Here is a 19243-nt window from a genome sequence, read left to right as displayed (position 1 = left end):
GATGAATAGGAGGGAAGAGGTTCGAGATGCAGAGACCAACCAGAAAGAACAATAACAACGCAGGCATCAGTGGATAACTACTGGACCAGAGAGGTGGCCGCAGCGATGGGAGTGACAGGGAATGACTACAGGGAAAGGACAAGCAGGCCGTGGGATTTCATTTGCTTAGAGGTAAGGGAGAGAGAAGTGTTAAAAAAACTGCAAGTTGGAGACTGGTGGTTGAAAGGATGGTGGTACCATTGATGGAAGTAAGAAAGTCATGAGAGGTCTTACTTTTGAGGGGAGACATTACATTCAGTTTAGTTTATGTTGCATTGAGATGAGGGTGGGATACCCAGCGAGGCTGTAAGCAGTGGGAGAGGAGAGCGAGCCTGGTGTTTAGGAGGGAGGCTGACATACTGGTGACCCGTCCCTGCCCCTCCTGGCCTGGTGGGATTCAGCAACCACCTTCGGACCCCTGGTAACGCCTGGCCCAGCAGGGGCCGCCAGAATGCTGCTCCAGCGAGACAGACAACAGCATCCCTTCTGATCACTTGGTGTGTCCGTGCCACTGGTTTCCAATACGTTTAACATTTCAGGAAGCAGAGACACTGACTTTAGAGTCATAGCAAAGAGGGGAAAAAAGAGGGAAAGTGACTGGAACCAGAGCAGGGGGCTGGAGGCAGAACCCAGGTTAAACACCTACATTAAGGAAGTAGCCCAAGAAAGAAAAAGGAAAATGGCATGAATATTCATGGCAGGGTTATTCATAATAGATAAAAACCAAAACAACCCAAATGTCTATCGACAAACACCATGTAGCATATCTATACAACGGAATTTTATTCAGCAGTTAAAAGGATTGAAGTACCGATAAATGCTACAGCAGGAGTCAGCTTTGAAAATAAACCACGTGAAAGAAGCCACAGACAAAAGGCCACATATTGTATGATGTCACTCACATGAAGTGTCCAGATCGGGCAAGTCTGTAGACCCCAAGCAGATGGGTGGTTGTGAGGCCCTGGGAGAAGAGAGGAATGGGAGTGACTGACTGCTCAGGGCCCGGGCAACCAGGTTGAATTTCACCTGAGCCCTGTGCTCCTGGAAAACACGGACATTTAAAGGCCTCTCCCTGCCCTCTCGTGTTCTGGAAAACAGCTTACGCAGAGCAGCAGCCCCTCCCTATGACTCACAGGCGCCCTCTTATTTACCTGTGAGCAGGGCAGGCATAGACCCTCCATATTCTCATCCTTTGTCTCATAAACGATACCGACCTGCTTGTCCCCGCTGTGCTCTTGTCTGTGTTTTTTTCAGCTTTGTGTAGCCCTCTCAGTCGAGGAAAACTCCCTTTGGTTTGGCCTTGCGACACTCAGGTCTTAGGGTCGCAGTGTTCTCTTCGCAACAGCAGACCCCTCCCCGACTGTGCAGTAGCAGTCCCTTCCCTCCCGTCAGACACGTCTCAGATAAAGTCTCCCTTCACTAAGTCCGGGTCTGTTTTCTATTTTTTATTTGACAGGTGTTTATTTTCGGGGTGATCAAAATGCTCTCAAATTGATTGTGGTTGCCAACTCTGTGAACGTACTAAGAACCATTTAGTACATTTTAAATAGGTGAACTGTATACTATATAAATGATATCTCAGTGAAGCTTGGGTTTTAAATGTATTTTTAGAAGTTTTAAAAGCTGCTTTAAAAAATGAAGGAAAAACAAGTTAGCAAACGGGACAAGAAATAAACAAAAACAATACAGCCTCACAAAAGGCCACAAGGGAGACTGTCAAAGACAGTAGTGCTAAATCCTGCAGAGCTCAAATAAAACTAGACAGGGAGAGAGAGCTGATAGGAGATGGAGTTTATTAGTGACTTTTCAATTCCCTTTCGGGAGAGAGGAAGCCGGCTTTTTGGATAAACTGCAGAAGCGTAAGGACTGAATTGGGGGTAACAGACCCGCGGCAGCCATCTGGAAAACAATGACTTTGAACTGGAGGAAACAGACGCATCCAGCCTGGAGGTGGCAGGAAGGTAAGAGCAATTACCACTGCAGTTCTCGTTGTCTGTGTGTTGGCTGTTGCTACTTGTATGTAAGATAAGAGACCAGTGCACGTCAAAGGCAAAGGAGAGGGAAGGCTTTATGGAATTTTCATTAATGTATTTTCTGGGTGTTTTCTGTGTGTTAGCCTGAGTCACGGCTTCCCTGAGACTAAAGCCTCTCTCCCCAGAGCAAACCTGCTGTGTCCTGTGGTTGGTTACTAGCACCAAATGAGGCATAAACTAGCACCTAATAAATATTTTTATTGTTTGCTGGTTCAGGAAGTCTATCCTATGTATTAATGTTTGAAAAAGAAAGGAAGGGATTTTTTAGGAAGAGAAATATACAAGCATCATAAGCACTTTCCATATATGTCAGAGGGACAAGAATAGTGCCCATAAATCTGGGGAGAAAAACCCGTGGCAACTGTGAGCCAGCTGCTGAGGACTGGTTTTCTATGTGGGATGGTTTGTTTCTCTGATGTGAAGACGTCATTCATCCCAACCGTTTATTATTAACAAAACATACTGTCTCCCTAGGCTCACTCTCAGCACAGATCCAACACTGAGTGGAACATGTTACACGCCGTGCCCCTCACACCTTGCTGAATCTTCCGAGGTGTAAACTGATAAGACTTAAGGCAGAACCACAGCAAGACATGAGCAATGCCTGGCTTACCCACCCCTCAGCCCTGCCCTTTCACACCTCTTGTTGCCAGTGGGGGGAGAGGAGGAAGGGCCTACCCTCCCTCCTCCTCATACTAGAGACCCTCGCCCTGTGAACCCTCCGCCACTCTCCCAGAAGAAGTGGCAACCCTCCCTGAGCGGCTGGAGGGCCCTCCACTTTGTGTAGGAAAGTATTCGTGCATCTGCCCCTCCTGCGGCGTTCTGGATTTCTCCTTAGGAAGGATTGAGCCTTCCTCATCCTCCTTGAAGTTCCCAGGCCAGTTGCTGGCTCATGGTGAGCAGTCACACTTTGCTGAACACGTGGACGGATGGAGGAATACGATAGAGTGCTGCGAGGTTCCGGCGGCGGACAAGAGTGCAACCTGTTCTTTTTCTGGGCCACAGGGTTGTCTGTCTCCACCTTTGGATCCTTTTTACAGACTCTGCCTCAGCAGCTGAGAGCACACAATGAACAGTTTGCCTTTTAGCAAATAGAGTGAGCAATGGAAAATGGAAAGCATCAACCCTGAATGCAAGCGACGGCATGCTGAATGCAGTCCCAAACGAAGGGAAACTGCTTATTTTCACTGAAATGAAGTCCTCTGAGAATTGTTCCGCTCCAGTTCTGGCTGTGTCCTGTTGACACTAGTTCACCAAGGCTTAGCACGCCCTCTGTCGGATTTAGCTGGCATTTAGTAAGAAGAGGAACAGTACAGAAACATCTAAGTAGGGGTAGGGCCCTTGCTGCAAAATCCTCTGTTAAGGAGGCATCAGATGACGCACGTATTTGCTAGACTACCCCTGGGACCTAATCTGACTCATCTCAAACACTGTCATTCCTACTGGAAGAGTAGAAATATTTTCCTGATGGGAGAGCTGAAATGGCATGGACGTAATTCCTTTAGCAGGTACACAACCACAAAAATCAAGTCAACCACTAGAATTTCTCTTCAGCACCACCCCCACCCCACCCTGCAACAGTGAGGCTTAAATTGTAATCTCTAAATGTCTATTGAGAGAGAACTAGTTAAATAAATACAGTGCATCTGCACTTTGGAAAACAAGACAGCTCCACATGTACTGATATGGAACAATCTTCAAGATATTAGTGACTAAAGAAAGAAAAATGCTGATATATGTATATATATATAATGTATATATATCTTATTTTATTTGATGTTATATGCAGAGGCTTTCTGTGGACGACTCCACAAGACAATAGTAACAATCATCTCCTGGGGAGGAAATTCGGTGCTGCAGACAGAGGTGGAAAGAAACCTTTTCACTATATTTTTGTGTGCTATTCACACTTTGTATCTTGTGTTACCTATGAAAATAATCTAACCAATTAAAAAACGTAAGAACCTTGTGAAGGTTCAGTAAGTTTCTCTACGGTCACTCTTATTTTTTCTGGAAATATTATCAACACCCAGTGGAAACAACTTAGATTGCCAAAATACATTTTCTTTTAAATTCTAAAATAAATTGGTCAGGTCTAGTGGGCATATATGTAATTTTATGTATTATACATGGTTTTCTATATTATATTTGACTTTCTATGTCAGCTATAATCTTATACTTGTGTACCGGTTCATTCTACTTGAATCTCACACAGGAAAGCCATTTGTTTCTGAGAAAGCAGCTGTTGAAGCGTGGGGAGTATTTTTTCCACCAGTCGCTGGGACTGCCCCGGGCTAACCCCAGACAGCTCTCCAGCTCCCTTCTGGGTTGGTGGGTTCTCCAACCGGGTTGACGGAGCCCCAGGTTTCCACCAAGCGATTTTTCACTCTTCCGAACGACAAGGCATGCCAGACTAGAACAGATCTTTTGCCAAGACCATCGTCTGTCCAGCTGGGGAAACCCAAGCCTGGTTTCCTAACTGGGGCAAGGTTTGCCACATTTCTGGGGGAAAGGCGGGTGCTGCTGCTCCAGGGAACTCACAGCTCCATTGCTGTGCTCGAGAGCACAGTGGGCTTGCTCGGGCAGCCTGGACTCCCTGGGCTTCTGAGCTGAGGGTCCGCCTTGGTCCTGCTCCTTGGTACCCATTAGAGTGTCTGTACATAATGCTCAGGCCGACCGGTGCAAAAGCCGCACAGGCAGGTGGCCGTGCTCATCCTGTAGAATGAGAGGTGCACACTGCGGGAGGAAGTGTGGGAGGAGCCCAGGGACCTGGTTTGAGCCCCAAGCAGGTGCCACCCTGCAGGTGAACTGTGGCCGGTCACTTGCCCTCTCCGGGCCCTCCTGTCCCCGTTCGTCAAGTGAGAAGGTGGGATTTGATCTTTTCTCTGCTGAGCACCAAGGCTTTCAAATGTGGCGAGAAGGGTGCACATTCGAAAGCCTGGGCCCTGCTCTGAGGTTAGTGCCAGCTAGGCCTCTGGGGCGCGGGTAAACACGGAAAAAGCTGGTTTTTAGAGAAAGGTTAGAGGTGGATAAAGGGCTTTACTTTATATTTCATTGCCCATTTTAATAGAATTAAAATAGGGTAACCCTCGTGGAAACCTGGAGGGGCTTTGCAGCCCCTCACCACCACTGGGAGCCTAACGGAAATTCTCTTTCTTCTGGTCCCCGAGCAACCCTTCAGGCTTGTAGAGTAGCAGCTGGTCATTTGGGGGTGTGGGTTAGAGGCCCCTTCGAAAAGATTGTGGATCCTTGTCAGAAACTGGGCACAAACCAACACAACATTTCACATATTTTAAGGCCCGGTGTTCCACCGGTCTTGCCTGCTCCAGACGTCAAAGGCTGAGGCAGGTTGCGGGCGAGCAGAAAAGGGGAGGGAAGGCGGAGCCATGCCCTAGGACCTGTCTCCTCTCCAGCTCGCATTCCTCCGTCGCAGTCCCGCGCTCTCTCGTCGCCTCCGCTTCGTCTCCGGCTCCAACTATTCCAACCATCCTGGGAAGGGTGGGGCGGTCGGCTCTCGGGTCCCACTCGGTTGCCCCCTCCCCCCCTCCTCGTTCTCCTCTTCGCCCCGGTCCCTCCCTTTCTGGGGTGGGGCCAGCCAATGGGCGCCGAGACTCCCGGGTTTGGCCTGGGAGCCCGGGAGCGCAAAGATCGCCCCCCCACAGTTCTGGCCGAGGTCCCGGGGCGCACGGACGTGGCTTGAGTTTCCTCTGCTCTCCGATCGCTCTCACTCTCCTGCCCCCTCCCGCTCTTCCTCCTGTCCCAGTCTCCCGCTCCAGCTTCAGCTCCACCCGCTGGCCCTGCACGGCTCCGGTAGCCATGGAGGACACCCAGCTCCACATCGTCGAGCAGCCGCTCCCTGGGTACCCTGACTCGGAGGACCCGGCGTCCTCGATAGCGCGGGCGTCGGCGGCCGAGGAGCCGTCGGGCGCCGGCTCCGAGGAGCTGATCAAGTCGGACCAGGTGAACGGCGTGCTGGTGCTGAGCCTTCTGGACAAAATCATCGGCGCCGTCGACCAGATCCAGCTGACCCAAGCCCAATTGGAGGAGCGGCAGGCGGAGATGGAGGGCGCCGTGCAGAGCATCCAGGGCGAGCTGAGTAAGCTGGGCAAGGCGCACGCCACTACCAGTAACACCGTGAGCAAGTTGCTGGAGAAGGTGCGCAAGGTCAGCGTCAACGTGAAGACCGTGCGCGGCAGCCTGGAGCGCCAGGCCGGCCAGATCAAGAAGCTGGAGGTCAACGAGGCCGAGCTGTTGAGGCGCCGCAACTTTAAAGTTATGATCTACCAGGTGAGCTGGCGGGGCAGACCTCGCCCCGAGCTCCGCGCCCAGCCCGCAGTCCCAGGCCCGGGGCTTGGGGTCCGGGGACCTGCCCTCAGCGCGGCTCGGCTCTCCCGCCAGCCTGTCTGGGCCCGGGGAACCCACCCTCCTTGGGAGGACCGCTCCTGGGGCGGGGTGGGGTGAGGAGCGGATTCCTGGAGTGCGCAGAGGGGTGCGCTCTGCACCCCGCGTCTCCTCACCGAGCCCCCTCCCTTTGGTGTCAAATGTAGTGGAAACGAGTTAGGAGGCTGGATTCGGGGACACTGTCCCTCGCAGACCGCTCCCAACTTGGGTCTGTCAAAAGTCTACTCCGAGGAAGTTTGGGGGAAAGCCGTAGGTCTCTGGCGGTGTCTGGGACCCGCTGTAAACGGACACTGGCAGCCAGGCCCGGGTTTGGGGCCTCAGGCACTGCCCGCCCGATATAGCGGGTGATTCAGGGCCCAGGCACGCACCGGCGGGGGCTGAGCCAGGCGAGGGACACCATAGACAGCACACCCCCGCGGACCCCGCACCCCCGCCTCAGCCTTGGCTACCTACCTTGTCCCCTCGGCGCGATCTGTCCCTGGCCTCCCGGCACTTTCAGTCCCTTGGGGACGCCCTAGTCAGAGGCGTTCCGTCCTCTTGGCCAGGTGGAAGCAGGCAGGCGGGGGGGGGGGGGGGGGAGGTGGGGTGGGTGCAGAAGGCAAGAGGGGCTGGTGGCAGGGAGTGGACAGCCCAGGCCCACGGTCCGGGCACGGTGAATCACCTCGCATACCTGCGGGGGCGGTGGAACGGGCACGCTAGCTGGAGGAGGCTGGCGCCCTCCAGGCTCCGCCCAGGCGCTTATTGCTTCGTTTGCACCTCATCCCATTCCTCCTGCCAGGATTTTTTAAAATGTAGTTTTTGTGTCTTAACCCCAAATAAACCTGCCCCTCTCCACACCCACTCCCCCAATTCCATTAAGTTGGGCCTCAGCTGAGGGCTTGGTGATCTTTATGCTTGGGTGCGAATGTGCCCAGCCTCGCCTCCTCTCTGCTTCCCGCAGGCCTAGTGGATGTTCCCATCCCAAGGAGGTGAGACCCGGGGGTGGGAGGTAGTCTGTGCTCCCTCTTCCTATTGACGGGAGCGGAAAGGAAAGGAAGGCTGGATTTCCCACAGCCCCTGGGTGAGAAGACCCCTCTCAGCTTTGGCTTCACTGAAGACTCTGGGGTTTGGTCAAGCTGGCTTCCGAGTGGCCATCTGGGATGCCACGTGTCCTGGGGTTGGCCTCCGTAGAGGGAGCTAAGAAAGATGTAGAATGAGACAAGTGTGTGGCGACAATAGACACAGGGAGGTGGGCCAGCTGGCATTAGCTAAAGAGGGGGGCCAGAGGCAGAAGTGACATCCCCCCCCAGGGCCTCCACGCAAGAGGCCTTTAAAAAGCGTTGCCTCTCCCCACCCAGCACTGTCTGGTAGTAAATGTTTTGCCCAGAGTCGTTTCCACTTGGTCTGCTTGGAGAAAGCAGAGTGTGTGTGTGTGTGTGTGTGTGTGTGTGTGTGATTTTTAAAGAGATCTACCTAACACTGAGAGGCATCAAAGGAATCAAAGGAAGGAAAACAAGACAGGGAGCAAGCAAACAAGCCTGATGTTTTCTACCTGGTATGGTAGAGGATTGCCATGGAGGGCTGAGTGGGTGGCCCTTCTCACTTTTAAATGTCCCAGACCACAGGACCTGGGGAAATTCTTGGTCTTGAGGTGAACCTCCCCATGTCAAAGATGGAGATTCTGAGAGGACAGGCATGGAGGGAGAAAGGCTTCCCCAGAGGCCAATAGCATTTCTCTGTCGCTCCCTCTCAGCCACTGGCAGGGATCTGGAGCTGTGTATTGTGTGTCTGTGGGGGGACCAGTCAAATCTCAGGGTGGCTTTGACTGCATCTGTACTAACCCAGGGCCGGAGGAGAACAGAGAGTTGAGGTAGCAGGAATAGCTCAAGCTGAGGTCCCTGAGCCCCCAAACGTCAAGGGAAATAACTAAGAACTAGAAGGGTCCCAACTCTGAGACGAGCTCAGAGATAAAGACTGGCTCAGGGAAGCAGAACTTCCCTGAGATGCACAGCAGATGTTCCAGGTGGGGGCCAGCGGGCGGGCCACTCTGGTGCTGGAGGAAGGCAGAGGCTGCTCCACCCTGAGTCTGCAGGCCAGGGAAGAGACCGAGGTAAAAATAGCCCTAGGCCTTGGCAGACCTAATAGGGAAGATCGGGGGCGGCAATGTTTATGGTAAAATCAGGCCCGTTGGGGTAGGAGGTTTGGGTGGCCAGCATGGAGAGCTCTGGAGAAAAGCCTCGCAGGATGGTGTGAGTTCTCTAGCAGGGGAAGAGGAGATTCTGTATTCCCCACTGCAGATGTGGGAGGTGATGATATGGCAAGGGGGAGGGGGCAGGATGGAGGGAATCCTGAAAGGGTGGGAAGGCCCCAGCTGTGGGGTCAGGTCATCTGGCCTTCCACACCTTCTTCCTGGGGAATGAAGGAGGGAATCCCTTGTGCGGCCCCACCCTGAGCCAGGAACTGCTAGACACAATGACATCACAGGTTAAGTTTGCATTCGAATACACACACACACACACACACACACACACACACACACACACGGAATTCAGCCACTCCCTGGCATTTCCCTCTGTCTCCCAAACAGTGAGTAGCAGTTTGGCACCCCATCCTATGGGATGACACCTAGCTAGGCAACCGTTAGTGAATGAGAGAAGTGAATTCTGCTAGTAGTTTGGGGTCAGTGGATTGAGAGCTGCTGGGAGGATCAGGCAAATTGGGGCACCATCCAAACAGCAGGAACTGTGGTGATTAAAGAGCCAATTCTCCCAGACAGTCATTTGGATATTATTAGAGTTCTTTTAGAATTCAGAAAGGGAGGCAGAAACAAAAATCAATGTGTTTTGGAGTACTTTTAAAAAATTTTTTTTTAGATTTTATTTATTTATCTTTAGAGGGGAAGGAGAGAAGGAGAGAAACATCAGTGTATGGTTGTCTCTAGTGCATTCCCTGCAGGGAACTGACCTGCAGGGAACCTGCCTGCAACCCAGGCATGTGCCCTGACTGGGAATCGAACCGTGATTCTCTGGTTCACAGGCCCATGCTCAATCCACTGAGCTACACCAGCCAGGGCTTGTTTTGGAGTATTTTTGATGAGGCAGTTGGCAACCTGCACTTGGACCCGTCAGACCTGCTCCCAGTGCTTGAGGGTAGGACCAGGAAGCACTTAAAGGGTTGGGGTTGGGGGGGGATCACGGGCATTAAAGGCGAGGAACCAGGGCTGGCTGACTTCTCCCCAAATCCTAGCCCATCCTACAGCTTCTTCTTGGACTCAAGGCAAATAAAGCCTCCTTGTTCCAAAATTCCAGAATTCCAAAACTTGGTCAAAAAATATTCCCAACTCGGGGTTCTGGTCTCTCTTGTCCCCCTAAGCCTAGTGGCCATGGAGAGATTGTTTATCATAGCTTTCCTCCACAAAGCTGAGTTGGGTTGTTTTTCCTGGTCATTGGACCAAAGCATGGAGGACATTTTTAGGGATGTTCGTTTCTTCTTCTTTTTTAATCCTTACCCAAGGACTTTTTCTTTTTCATTGCTTTTTGAGGGAGGGGAAGAGAGAGGGGGAGAAAGAGAGAGAAACATCAATGTGAGACATCAGTTGGTTGCTTCCCACATGCACCCAGACCAGGGATCAAACCCGCAACCTTGTGGTTAAGGGACAATGCTCCAACCCACTGAGCCATACTGGCCAGGTCTAGGGGTATTTCTAAGACTAAAATCATCCTCCTTGCACAGGGCGGGCAACTGGTAGGGAGAGGAGGGTTATTGGCGCCAGGCAAGCACCTCAGAGATGAGTAGTGGTTTGTTCCTTTTTCTTTGGATCATACCATTGTGAATGTTTTATCATTTTGTCATGGTAGAATTTTTGAGTTGGAAGATGCTTCAGAGATAATGAACTTGTTTCTTCACTCTGCATTGGAGGAAGCTGAGGCTCGGAAGGGGAAGTGACTTGCCTATTGTCACTCCAGTGATTGAGGGGTCAAAGCTGAGGCCAGAACCCAGGGGTACACCACCCTCTCTTCTGCTGCACTTTCTTTTTGAAAACAACATTTCACTCACTTGTTTTAGAGAGAGGGGAAGGGAGGGAGAAAGAGAGAGAGAGAGAGAAACATCAACATGAAAGAGAAACATCGATCAGAGAGAAACTGATCAGTTACCTCTCTTCAGCCCCAACGGGGAACCAACCCAAAACTCAGGCATGTGCCCTGACCCCTGATTGGGAATCAAACCGGCCACCTTTTGCTTTGTGCGCCACACCCAGCCAGCTGAGCCACACTGTTCAGGCTTTTGTGGCACTTTCTGCTCCTCACATCCTCCTTCCATCCCTGGGCCCTACAGCAGAAAACAGGGCGGAGGCCAGTCTGGGCAGAGGGTTGCTTCCGGCTCCTTCATTCTCTGAGGGAGACAGTGTCATGGCCCCGGCACGGGCCGCTGCGTGTGTGCGTGTGTGCAGCAATGGCTAGCGGGTGGCTAAGGTCAATGGCCTTCAGCTGCTCAGCCTCAGAGAGCTGAAGAAGAGTCAGTGTGTGATCACCTGGCCCAGTGACAGTGTGTGTGGGCACAGCAGAGTGTAAGGACTGGAGCTCCCTGCCCCGTGGGGGTGTCCCCTGGTGTGGCCTCCGCATCTGTCCAGATGAAGACCACGTTGTCTCCTCAGCCTCCCTGCCCCTCCCTGTGCCCCACCGGGCAGGCTGGCGCCTGCTGCTTTGTGTTGCTGTGGCCGCAGGCCTTTACTCCACACTGCTTTCCTTGGAGTCTGGTGACATACCCAGTGTCCCTCTCCCCTGACATCTTCTGATTGTCCAAAGCAAAGGTGGTGGCTCAGCCCCTCAGGAGGGAGAGTCGGGAGCTGCTGCTGGGTGCCCCAGGATGCAGGCCCACCTGTCATAAAAACAGCTTAATTTCTCTGTGCATCTTGGTGTCTGCTGGCTCAGGCATGGGTGGTAGGAGGGGAGGATGCGGCCAAAGGGAAATAGCCAGAATGTCCCTCTTCCGTGCCTCTCCCCCTCCTCATCTGGGGTGGCACCCCAAGGAATAACGAGAACTGGGATCAGCAGTGTCTGACTCTGAAGATGGCGAAGTTGTTTGCCTCCGCTTTTACTCATCGGAGCCTCCCCAGTTAGAATCCAATGACTGGCCTCTTAGAAAACTCCTTTCCACCCCCAGCAGGCTCTTCCCCCATCACCCCACCCCAGACCCCCCCAACCACAGCTGGTAGGAGGCCAAGGCCGGGACTGGGGAAGACCCTAGAGGGAGGATGGGAGGGGGTCCATTTAAACCGTGTTTATGAATTCATGGGCCCAGGCTCGTCCCACCCTATCAGCCCCAGGGCCTTCTTGAGGAAGCATTTAAAATGTGGTTCCATTCTATCCTAATTCATTGTGTACTCCCTCCTCCTCCCTACTCACCCCTCCCGACTCTGCATGCTCACCAAGGCCTCCTTCTCTCAGCCCTATCTGCACCCATTCCAAACCCCACTTAAACCCCTTTTCCTCATCTTAGCCCAAGAAGAAGCTGAATGCACCCTCTGACCTGGTCACACCCAAGATCGTGCCTTTTGACCTTCTGCCTGAGACTGAGCCCTTTGACCTGAAGCCTGATACAGTGCCTGAGATCCCACCCTTTGACCAGCCGCCTAGGGCACTGCCCTATTACCCAGAACCTGTGCCTCTGCCCACCCCACAGGAGCCGACAGCCGGTGGGGGCTTTTAGGGTCTCCTGGAGCCCCAGGGTCTGTGGCATGGGGTGTCCCTACTGTCCACCACGAGCTCTCCGCTTGGTGGTGGTCAGGGCAGGCGGGCGGCCCTCTTCCGAGACACCGCCCCTTGGGGTGGGGGATGGGTGTCATGAAATGCTCTTGTATTAGGCAGAGTTCAGGGGAATGTGGTGTGTGCAGTAGAGTGGGAGGTGGAGGGAAGGCTCCTCCCTCCACTTCTTGGTTTTTGTCTTAATAGCGACACTCCAAACACCATGCTTGAGCTGCACCCAACGCTGCCCTGCATGAAATTGCATGAAACTGAGCCAAGGCTTCGGATTCTCCCTTCCCTTGGCCTTTCTGCCTCTTCCCCAGGGGCAGGCCAGTTTGGCTCCAAGCCTCTTAAGAGAAGCCCCAGGAGGCCCAAGCCTGGGGTCTGCTCTGTGCCCTGTACACCTCCCCCCATGTAGCCAAGGAAGACATTTACACTTATTTTTTCCAGGTTGTTTTTTTTTTAATGTTTTGCAAAGAGATCCCTTATGTTTGCCAGATCCTGCCTTGGGTGGGGCACTCAAAAGCTGCCAACTCAGAGATGCCAGAAGGGGGGGTCATTTTAGCTGTTCTGGCTTAGGTTCTCTGGCTGTCTTGTAGGACACTGTTGCTCAACTTATTTTTTTTCATAAGCCTCTGCCTGAGGGGTCCTTGTAGACATTTCCCCCTAACTGTCCCCTCCTCCATCAAGCTTGAACCCTGCAGTTATATTATGTCTCTGTTTATGTGCCGGGACTCTTTGGAATACCAGAAACGATCACAGTATCTAAACTTCCCCTTCCCCGCAAGAACCTGTTTCCATCTTCCTGGGGACAACATCGCCCCACTGGGAATCACTATAGCAAAAAAGAAGGACCGTCTGCCTTCCGTGTCCCCCACCCCTTGTCGTGGCCGTCTCAAGTGGAGAGCCCAAGTTTTTAAGACACCCTCTCTCTCAACTCTCCCTCGGTCTGCACCCACTTCTAACACTGTGTCTCAGCAGGTCCTAGGTCTCGGAATTCCCTTTCCAAAGGCTCCCACCCAGAACTATCTGACATTGTCCCTTCTCCCTGACAAATGTGAAGTGCCTGGCCAAGGACCGGGCACATATTAGGTGCTCAATTAAATTATAATCATAAAATTTTCTTCATAAGCTACAGGATCTTAAGTTTATACAGCAGAGTTGGGGAGTGGTGCAGAAGGGGCTGCGAGCTTCTCTGGGGAGTCCTGGGCTGGTGCCTTCCTGGGCTGGGGAGCTGTGTGTTGGGCAGGGGGGACAGGGGAAGATGTGCATGTTTTTGTTCAGACCTGGTCATTAAAGGTAACTCTGGAAACCAAGCCTGTTGGCAGTGGTGGTTTTGTTTAATAAAAAAATGTGAAAATGGAACAAGCAGAGCCCTCTCTCCTTGCTACCTGCTGAGGCCTCTCCTTTGGTTCAGGAGCTCTGCCAGGGAGATAGGGGTGGGACAAGGGTGCCTGGCCTGTGTGCCCAGGGTAGGGGAGAGGTGCTCCGGGATTCTGTTTACGGTTGTTGTAGCAACAGACTGGGTGGGCCCAAGATAGCGCTCCGAGGCTGTGAGTCATAGGGGAAACCTGACTTGCAAAGGGGGAGAAAAGAGAAAATCCATTAATGGAGGTGAAAAGCTAAGGTCCTGGTGTGGTACCCTTTCCAGAACCAACCTACTGGACATTGCTCAGGAGCTTGGGCCAAGTCCTTTCTTCCCTTGTCCCCTGACTTCCCACCGGGAAGGCATCCCCTCTGGTGTAAGCCGTCACTCTGGGGGAAACCTACAACAAGGAGGTTCTTCTATTCACAGGCCCCTATGTGGCCTGAGGGAGTGCCCCCCAATCCAGAAATAATCTTCCCTCACTGGGCTTGCTCCCAGATGTTGTCTTTGAAGCCTTTTATCAGACACTAGGAAGATGGGATTGGCTGCAAGAAATCTTCAGCTCTCTCCCCAGCCCTGTTCACTTCCAAGCTCAGTTGGCAAAGACCTTTATCTAGGAAGCCAGAGGCCAGGGAAACCAGCCAGCTCAGCCTTTATGGGGTAGGGTGGATCAGCAGGGAGAATCAGGGATGCTGGGAGTGGGGCAGAGAGACAATGAGGATTTGTTTTCCAGCAGCTGGGACTGTTTCCTGACTATTCCCCGCCCATCACCCTTAATCCTTCCAAGCCCATCCACATTGTCTGAGTTTAGTGAAAGGAGGGGTTCTCCTCTACCCTCTGGTGTCCAATGTGTGAGTTTTTATTCTGGGAAGCTGTAAAGGAGAGAGCAGAGCTGGGTTGTTTTTTTGTTTGTTTTTTAATACAGGGCTGCAGGTAAATTCTGGGTGGAGACAGATGAAGAGGTAGTGGAGAGTTTAGTCCCAAAATGGCATGAAAGAGAGAGGACTCGAGTAGTGGCCAGAGAGAGCGGATTGCAGAGACCCAAAGAGTACAGAAATTAGAACTAAGAGGGAATGCTGAGAGAAGTCGGGGCCCCCTACACATGGAACAAGGAAAACACCCCTCCAATGCTTCTGTGAGTGTAAAAGACAGAGGGATGAACAGAATGAAGTAGGATGCCCACAATAGTACTAAACCAGCTATGGCAAGTAGAGACTACAAGTCCCAGCATGCCCAGGGCCCAGGTAGCCTTGCCTGCTGGGAGGTGTAGTCAAGGAATGAGAGCTTGGGGTGGCTTGATGCCCAGAAGAGCTGGTGCCCAGTTTGGGAGCAGAGGTGGAGCCACTAGTCCCTCTTTGTCCCTGCTAATGCTCTTGACAGGGAGGGAAGGAAGCTGGGAGGGGTGTTCCTAGTTTTCACTGTAAACCAGGAAACTGGGGGGGGAGGTGGGTGGGAGGGAAAAGGAAAGAAGTTGGGGGGCGGTATGGGCGGGGCAGGAATTTCTGTAGCAGGTGGTGCAGAGCTACCAAGTGGCCAGTGTGTGTGTGTGTGTGTGTGTGTGTGTGTGTGTGTGTGTGTGTTCCTGAGAGGGCTCAGCTCATGTTGCCTCACTTTTTTTTTGCACATTGAATTTATTGGGGTGATGTTGGTTAATAGGATCATATAGGCTTTAAGATGCCTCATTTTCCTCAGTTGGGGTTTTCTTACAATACTGGGAACAATCTCAGAAAACCCTTTAGACACCCTCTCTCGTTCCTTCATCTGAAGTCTCTAAGGAGCATCCGGGCCAGGGAGGAGGCCCTGCTTACCCTCAGGGTCATGTCTCTTTCTGTGGTCAGCCTCCCCCTTACCTCATGGTTCCTGAGCCGGGGAGCCCCTCCCTTCCATTCCAAAGTAGGGAAGTCCGAACCAGAAGAAATATAAGGGCTGGGAAGAACACCTGCCAGCCAGTTTTCTTCCTCTTTCTTCTCTGAATGTCTACCTGGTGGGAGAGACGGGAAAAGCACTGGTGGAACCAAACAGTATGAGGAGGTCAAGCAGTGGGGCTGGGGCCATGGTTCTTCCCTAAAACTTGTTCTGAAATGGGTTCAAGTGTGGGAAACACACTCTCTTTACCTTGACTTCAAGCTGCCCTACTTGGGGGGTCTGCTGATACTGGCTGTGTGTTCATCTCCCTTCCCCAACCCCTCGACCCCTCAAATCTGAAGGAACGGTTTCACAAACCCCTTCGCTTTTGGGGCCTGGCTCGGGCAATGCGTGACTTAGTGCACCAGAGGGCGCTCTGCGCATTTCCAAAGTTAAGTTGTGTTTCTTGAGAGCACGGGGTAAAGAGTGATTTAACTAAGGACGCGGCTGGAGGGCCACGGAGATATTTAACCTAAGTGCAGTTAATCTCCGACCCGAAGCCTTCTTCCCCCCTCTTCCGCCCTCGCCTGTAGAGTATCATTCAACACGTTTGTGGGATGCAAATGAGGTGCCTGTGCCAGGCGCTGGGGATGCAATGGCAAACACGGTCAGGCCGATTTCATGGGGACACGCACTCCCCAGCATCACCTCCACCCTGCCTCGGGTTCATTCCTTGTCCCCCGAAGTTCCTGCCCAACCCCCCTCATCTTTTCCGCTCTGCTTTCCCTTCAGGATGAAGTGAAATTACCAGCCAAACTGAGCATCAGCAAGTCGCTGAAAGAGTCGGATACGCTGCCCGAGAAGGAGGGCGATGAGCTGGGCGAGGGCGAGCGGCCCGAGGAGGACGCCGCGGCGATCGAGCTGTCGTCGGACGAGGCGGTGGAGGTGGAGGAGGTCATCGAGGAGTCGCGCGCCGAGCGCATCAAGCGCAGCGGCCTGCGGCGCGTGGACGACTTCAAGAAGGCCTTCTCCAAGGAGAAGATGGAGAAGACCAGGGTGCGCACCCGCGAGAACCTGGAGAAGACCCGCCTCAAGACCAAGGAGAACCTGGAGAAGACGCGGCACACGCTGGAGAAGCGCATGAACAAGCTGGGCACGCGCCTCGTTCCCGTGGAGCGTCGGGAGAAGCTCAAGACCTCTCGAGAAAAGCTGCGCAAGTCCTTCAGTCCCGACCACGTGGTCTACGCGCGCTCCAAGACGGCTGTCTACAAGGTGCCGCCCTTCACCTTCCACGTCAAGAAGATCCGCGAGGGCGAGGTGGAGGTGCTGAAGGCCACCGAGATGGTGGAGGTGGGCGCCGACGAGGAGGAGGGTGGCGCGGAGCGCGGCGAGGCCCTCGATTTGCTGCGCGGGAGCAGCCCCGATGTGCACACGCTGCTGGAGATCACCGAAGAGTCTGACGCGGTGCTGGTGGACAAGAGCGACAGCGACTGAGGGGGAAGGCGGGGCTCCGCCCCGGAGGCCTTGCCGCCCCGCCTCTCCCGCCCCCACCCCGGTTCCTTTCTCTCGTGAACTTTCTCTTTTGCATTCTTTCTCGGGCCCAGACGGCTGACATATTTCTAAATTGAGAACACCTTCCCCTCAACCAGCACCCCCCAAGTCTTAGAGCTGTCAAGACCAGAGGGGGAGGCAGCCTCCACAAAGGTCAGCCCCAGTTTGGGCGTAGTCTGGGTGGAAACGGAGAGGGGACCGGCCCGTGCTCTGGTTGTGCAAGCTGGGGATCCTGCGGCAAAAGGCTGTTGCTTCCATAGTCGGGGCCCGCTGGGGGCGGGCTGCCTCCCCCGGCACCCCCTCCCCGCCAACCTCCTCCTCACACATCCAGCTCTGTCATTCCTGCTCACTGAGCTCTTCTTTCTTATCCTGATCCCTGGAATCTTCGAAGCCAAAATTAATGTAATAGAAAAGAATGAATCCTGAACGAGACCTTTGTGCACATGGGAGGCCCCATACTGGAAGGACTTGAAAGTTGCTTTTGGGAGAAAAAGCCAAGCATGAGGGTCTAGCACAGGCTGTATCTGCAAAGCGTCCTGACCAGGAAGGCTGGCGCCAAGCAGAGCCCTGGGGAGCGGGGCGGGGTGGAGAGGGGTGCACTTGCACGGCCAGGCACCTGCACACAGGAGCACGTGGCTGAGGCTTTGGGAAGCAGAACAGGAAATAGCAGAAGGTGGAAATGGGTTAAGAGAGGACCATTTGCCTTGTTAGCAGCATGAGAAATGCAGAAAAAGAATTGTCTTGGGTTCTCCTTATCCATCTCAGGATAAGGAGGGATGATGAGAAAGAGAAAAGAGAGGTAGGCCTCACCCCTTCCCTCAGCTGGGATCTGCATGGTGCCCCAGGGCCAGTCTATCTCTCAAAGCGCAGAAAATTGGGGTCCCAGAAGGGGGCAACATCTGGCTGCAGAGAACTGGGAATTAAGAGGGAGGCAGGCTGGACAGAGAGCAGGGTGCTGAGGGCCAGGCCACCAGCTGAGAGCTGGAGGGGAAGCATGTATGGAGCCACTGGCGGCCTCTTCTCAGGACCCTCCCCTAGGACTAGCAGAAGACCTGCAGAACCGGCCAAGACCACCTTGGCCTGGTGGGCTCCTCTCCTGAGTCTTTAGGGCTCACAGGATTGCTGCTCCCAGGTTCTCCTTGGGACACTAATGTCCTGCTGCTCCTCCCCAGTAAAGGGGGCTGCCAGAAGCAGGCACAGCTCCCCTCTCCTGCCAAGTCATTCGTGCCATGGCCCACAGGTTCCCTGAAGAGGAAGCTGGAGGATTCTTCCTTCTCCCCCATCTCCTCTGCCTTATCCTCCCTGCTGTGCTTTTTAAATTGCAGCCAATTGCTTTCAGGGGTGGAGGGAGACAGGGAGCCTGGGACACAAACCTTTTTACAATACAAAGTTTTGCTCCTTTCCCCCCCTCACCCTGCACTTTCTTGGTTCCTTTCTCTCTTGTGAATATTTGGAGACAGGTCAACTGAGGCAGGACGGGGATTGGGACAGGGTGCTGATGGGCTGAAGGGGTCTGAGTTGTGGGCAAATGCCGGTTCCTGCGGGCTCCGGGGAGTCTCATGTTGCTGTGTCCTGGTGAGCAGCCTGACCAATAAACCCGCTTTTCTAAAAGGATCTGTGTCGGACTGTGTTCTCCGAAGACAGTTGTGTATAGGACGACTTACAAAGGACAGGAGGGGACCATGGAGAGAAAAAGAGAAGACTTGGTTTAACCTTGCTGCACACGCATGCAGCGTGTGTGGGGTATTATTGTCATCCCCAATCTAGAGATGACGAAACAGAGTGACTTGTGGGAGGCCACGTAGCTGGTAAGTGGTGGAGCTGCGATTCTGAGCCAGGCATCCGGTAACCCAGGGCAGACTGGATGTACTTCCCAGCTGCCAGGAACTAGCCCTCCAGACACGCCCAGTTAGCAGGAGCTTCCCCCAAATACACACTTGGGAGTCATAGGCCCAGAGGTGGCAGCTTCAGGGAGGGGAAAATCAGAGGCCCTGGCAACAGGGGGCTGAGTGTCATACAGAAAGGATTCCAGTGTGTGTTGTATGCTGGTCGTAGCCACACAGCATAGTTAATCCTCCCCGTGACCCTGGGACGGGCACTTGTTCTATTGTTTGTACAAGTCTCTCTCCCCGGTGAGCAGTCTGCCCCACCTTCCCACAGGTTGTGGATTTCCCAGACCAATGGACTCAAATCATCATTCGGGTTCTGCTGGCAGCAGAAACACTTGGGAAGGAGTGTCCCTAATAAATACTGCTTGACCAAAAGTCCGTATACTTTTTTTTCCC

At 53.3% G+C, this 19243-nt stretch overlaps 1 protein-coding gene and 1 pseudogene across 1 annotated transcript; one reads left to right on the top strand and one right to left on the bottom strand.

Moving 5' to 3' along the window:
- Positions 1 to 5890, bottom strand: part of LOC119052181 (zinc finger protein 212-like) — a 20269-nt pseudogene extending 14379 nt beyond the window's left edge.
- CAVIN1 (caveolae associated protein 1) lies at positions 5706 to 19243 on the top strand. Its single transcript, XM_037149163.2, has 2 exons — positions 5706 to 6359; positions 16200 to 19243. The coding sequence occupies exons 1-2, from the start codon at positions 5889 to 5891 to the stop codon at positions 16899 to 16901; spliced, it is 1173 nt and encodes a 390-aa protein (XP_037005058.1). The 5' UTR covers positions 5706 to 5888; the 3' UTR covers positions 16902 to 19243.

Source organism: Artibeus jamaicensis, unplaced genomic scaffold, assembly GCF_021234435.1.
Source record: "Artibeus jamaicensis isolate MK-2021 breed Jamaican fruit bat unplaced genomic scaffold, CSHL_Jam_final contig_2259, whole genome shotgun sequence".
Taxonomy (NCBI): domain Eukaryota; kingdom Metazoa; phylum Chordata; class Mammalia; order Chiroptera; family Phyllostomidae; genus Artibeus; species Artibeus jamaicensis.
Note: the sequence above shows the minus strand (reverse complement) of the source record. Positions and strands in the feature narration are given on the sequence as shown.

What these genes read in the sequence shown, in the direction of transcription:
- CAVIN1 (XM_037149163.2), top strand. Translation starts at nt 5,889, where the DNA reads ATGGAGGACACCCAGCTCCACATCGTCGAGCAGCCGCTCCCTGGGTAC. An exon ending in TTAAAGTTATGATCTACCAG is followed by an intron (nt 6,360 to 16,199) that starts GTGAGCTGGCGG and finishes CTTTCCCTTCAG; the next exon opens with GATGAAGTGAAATTACCAGC.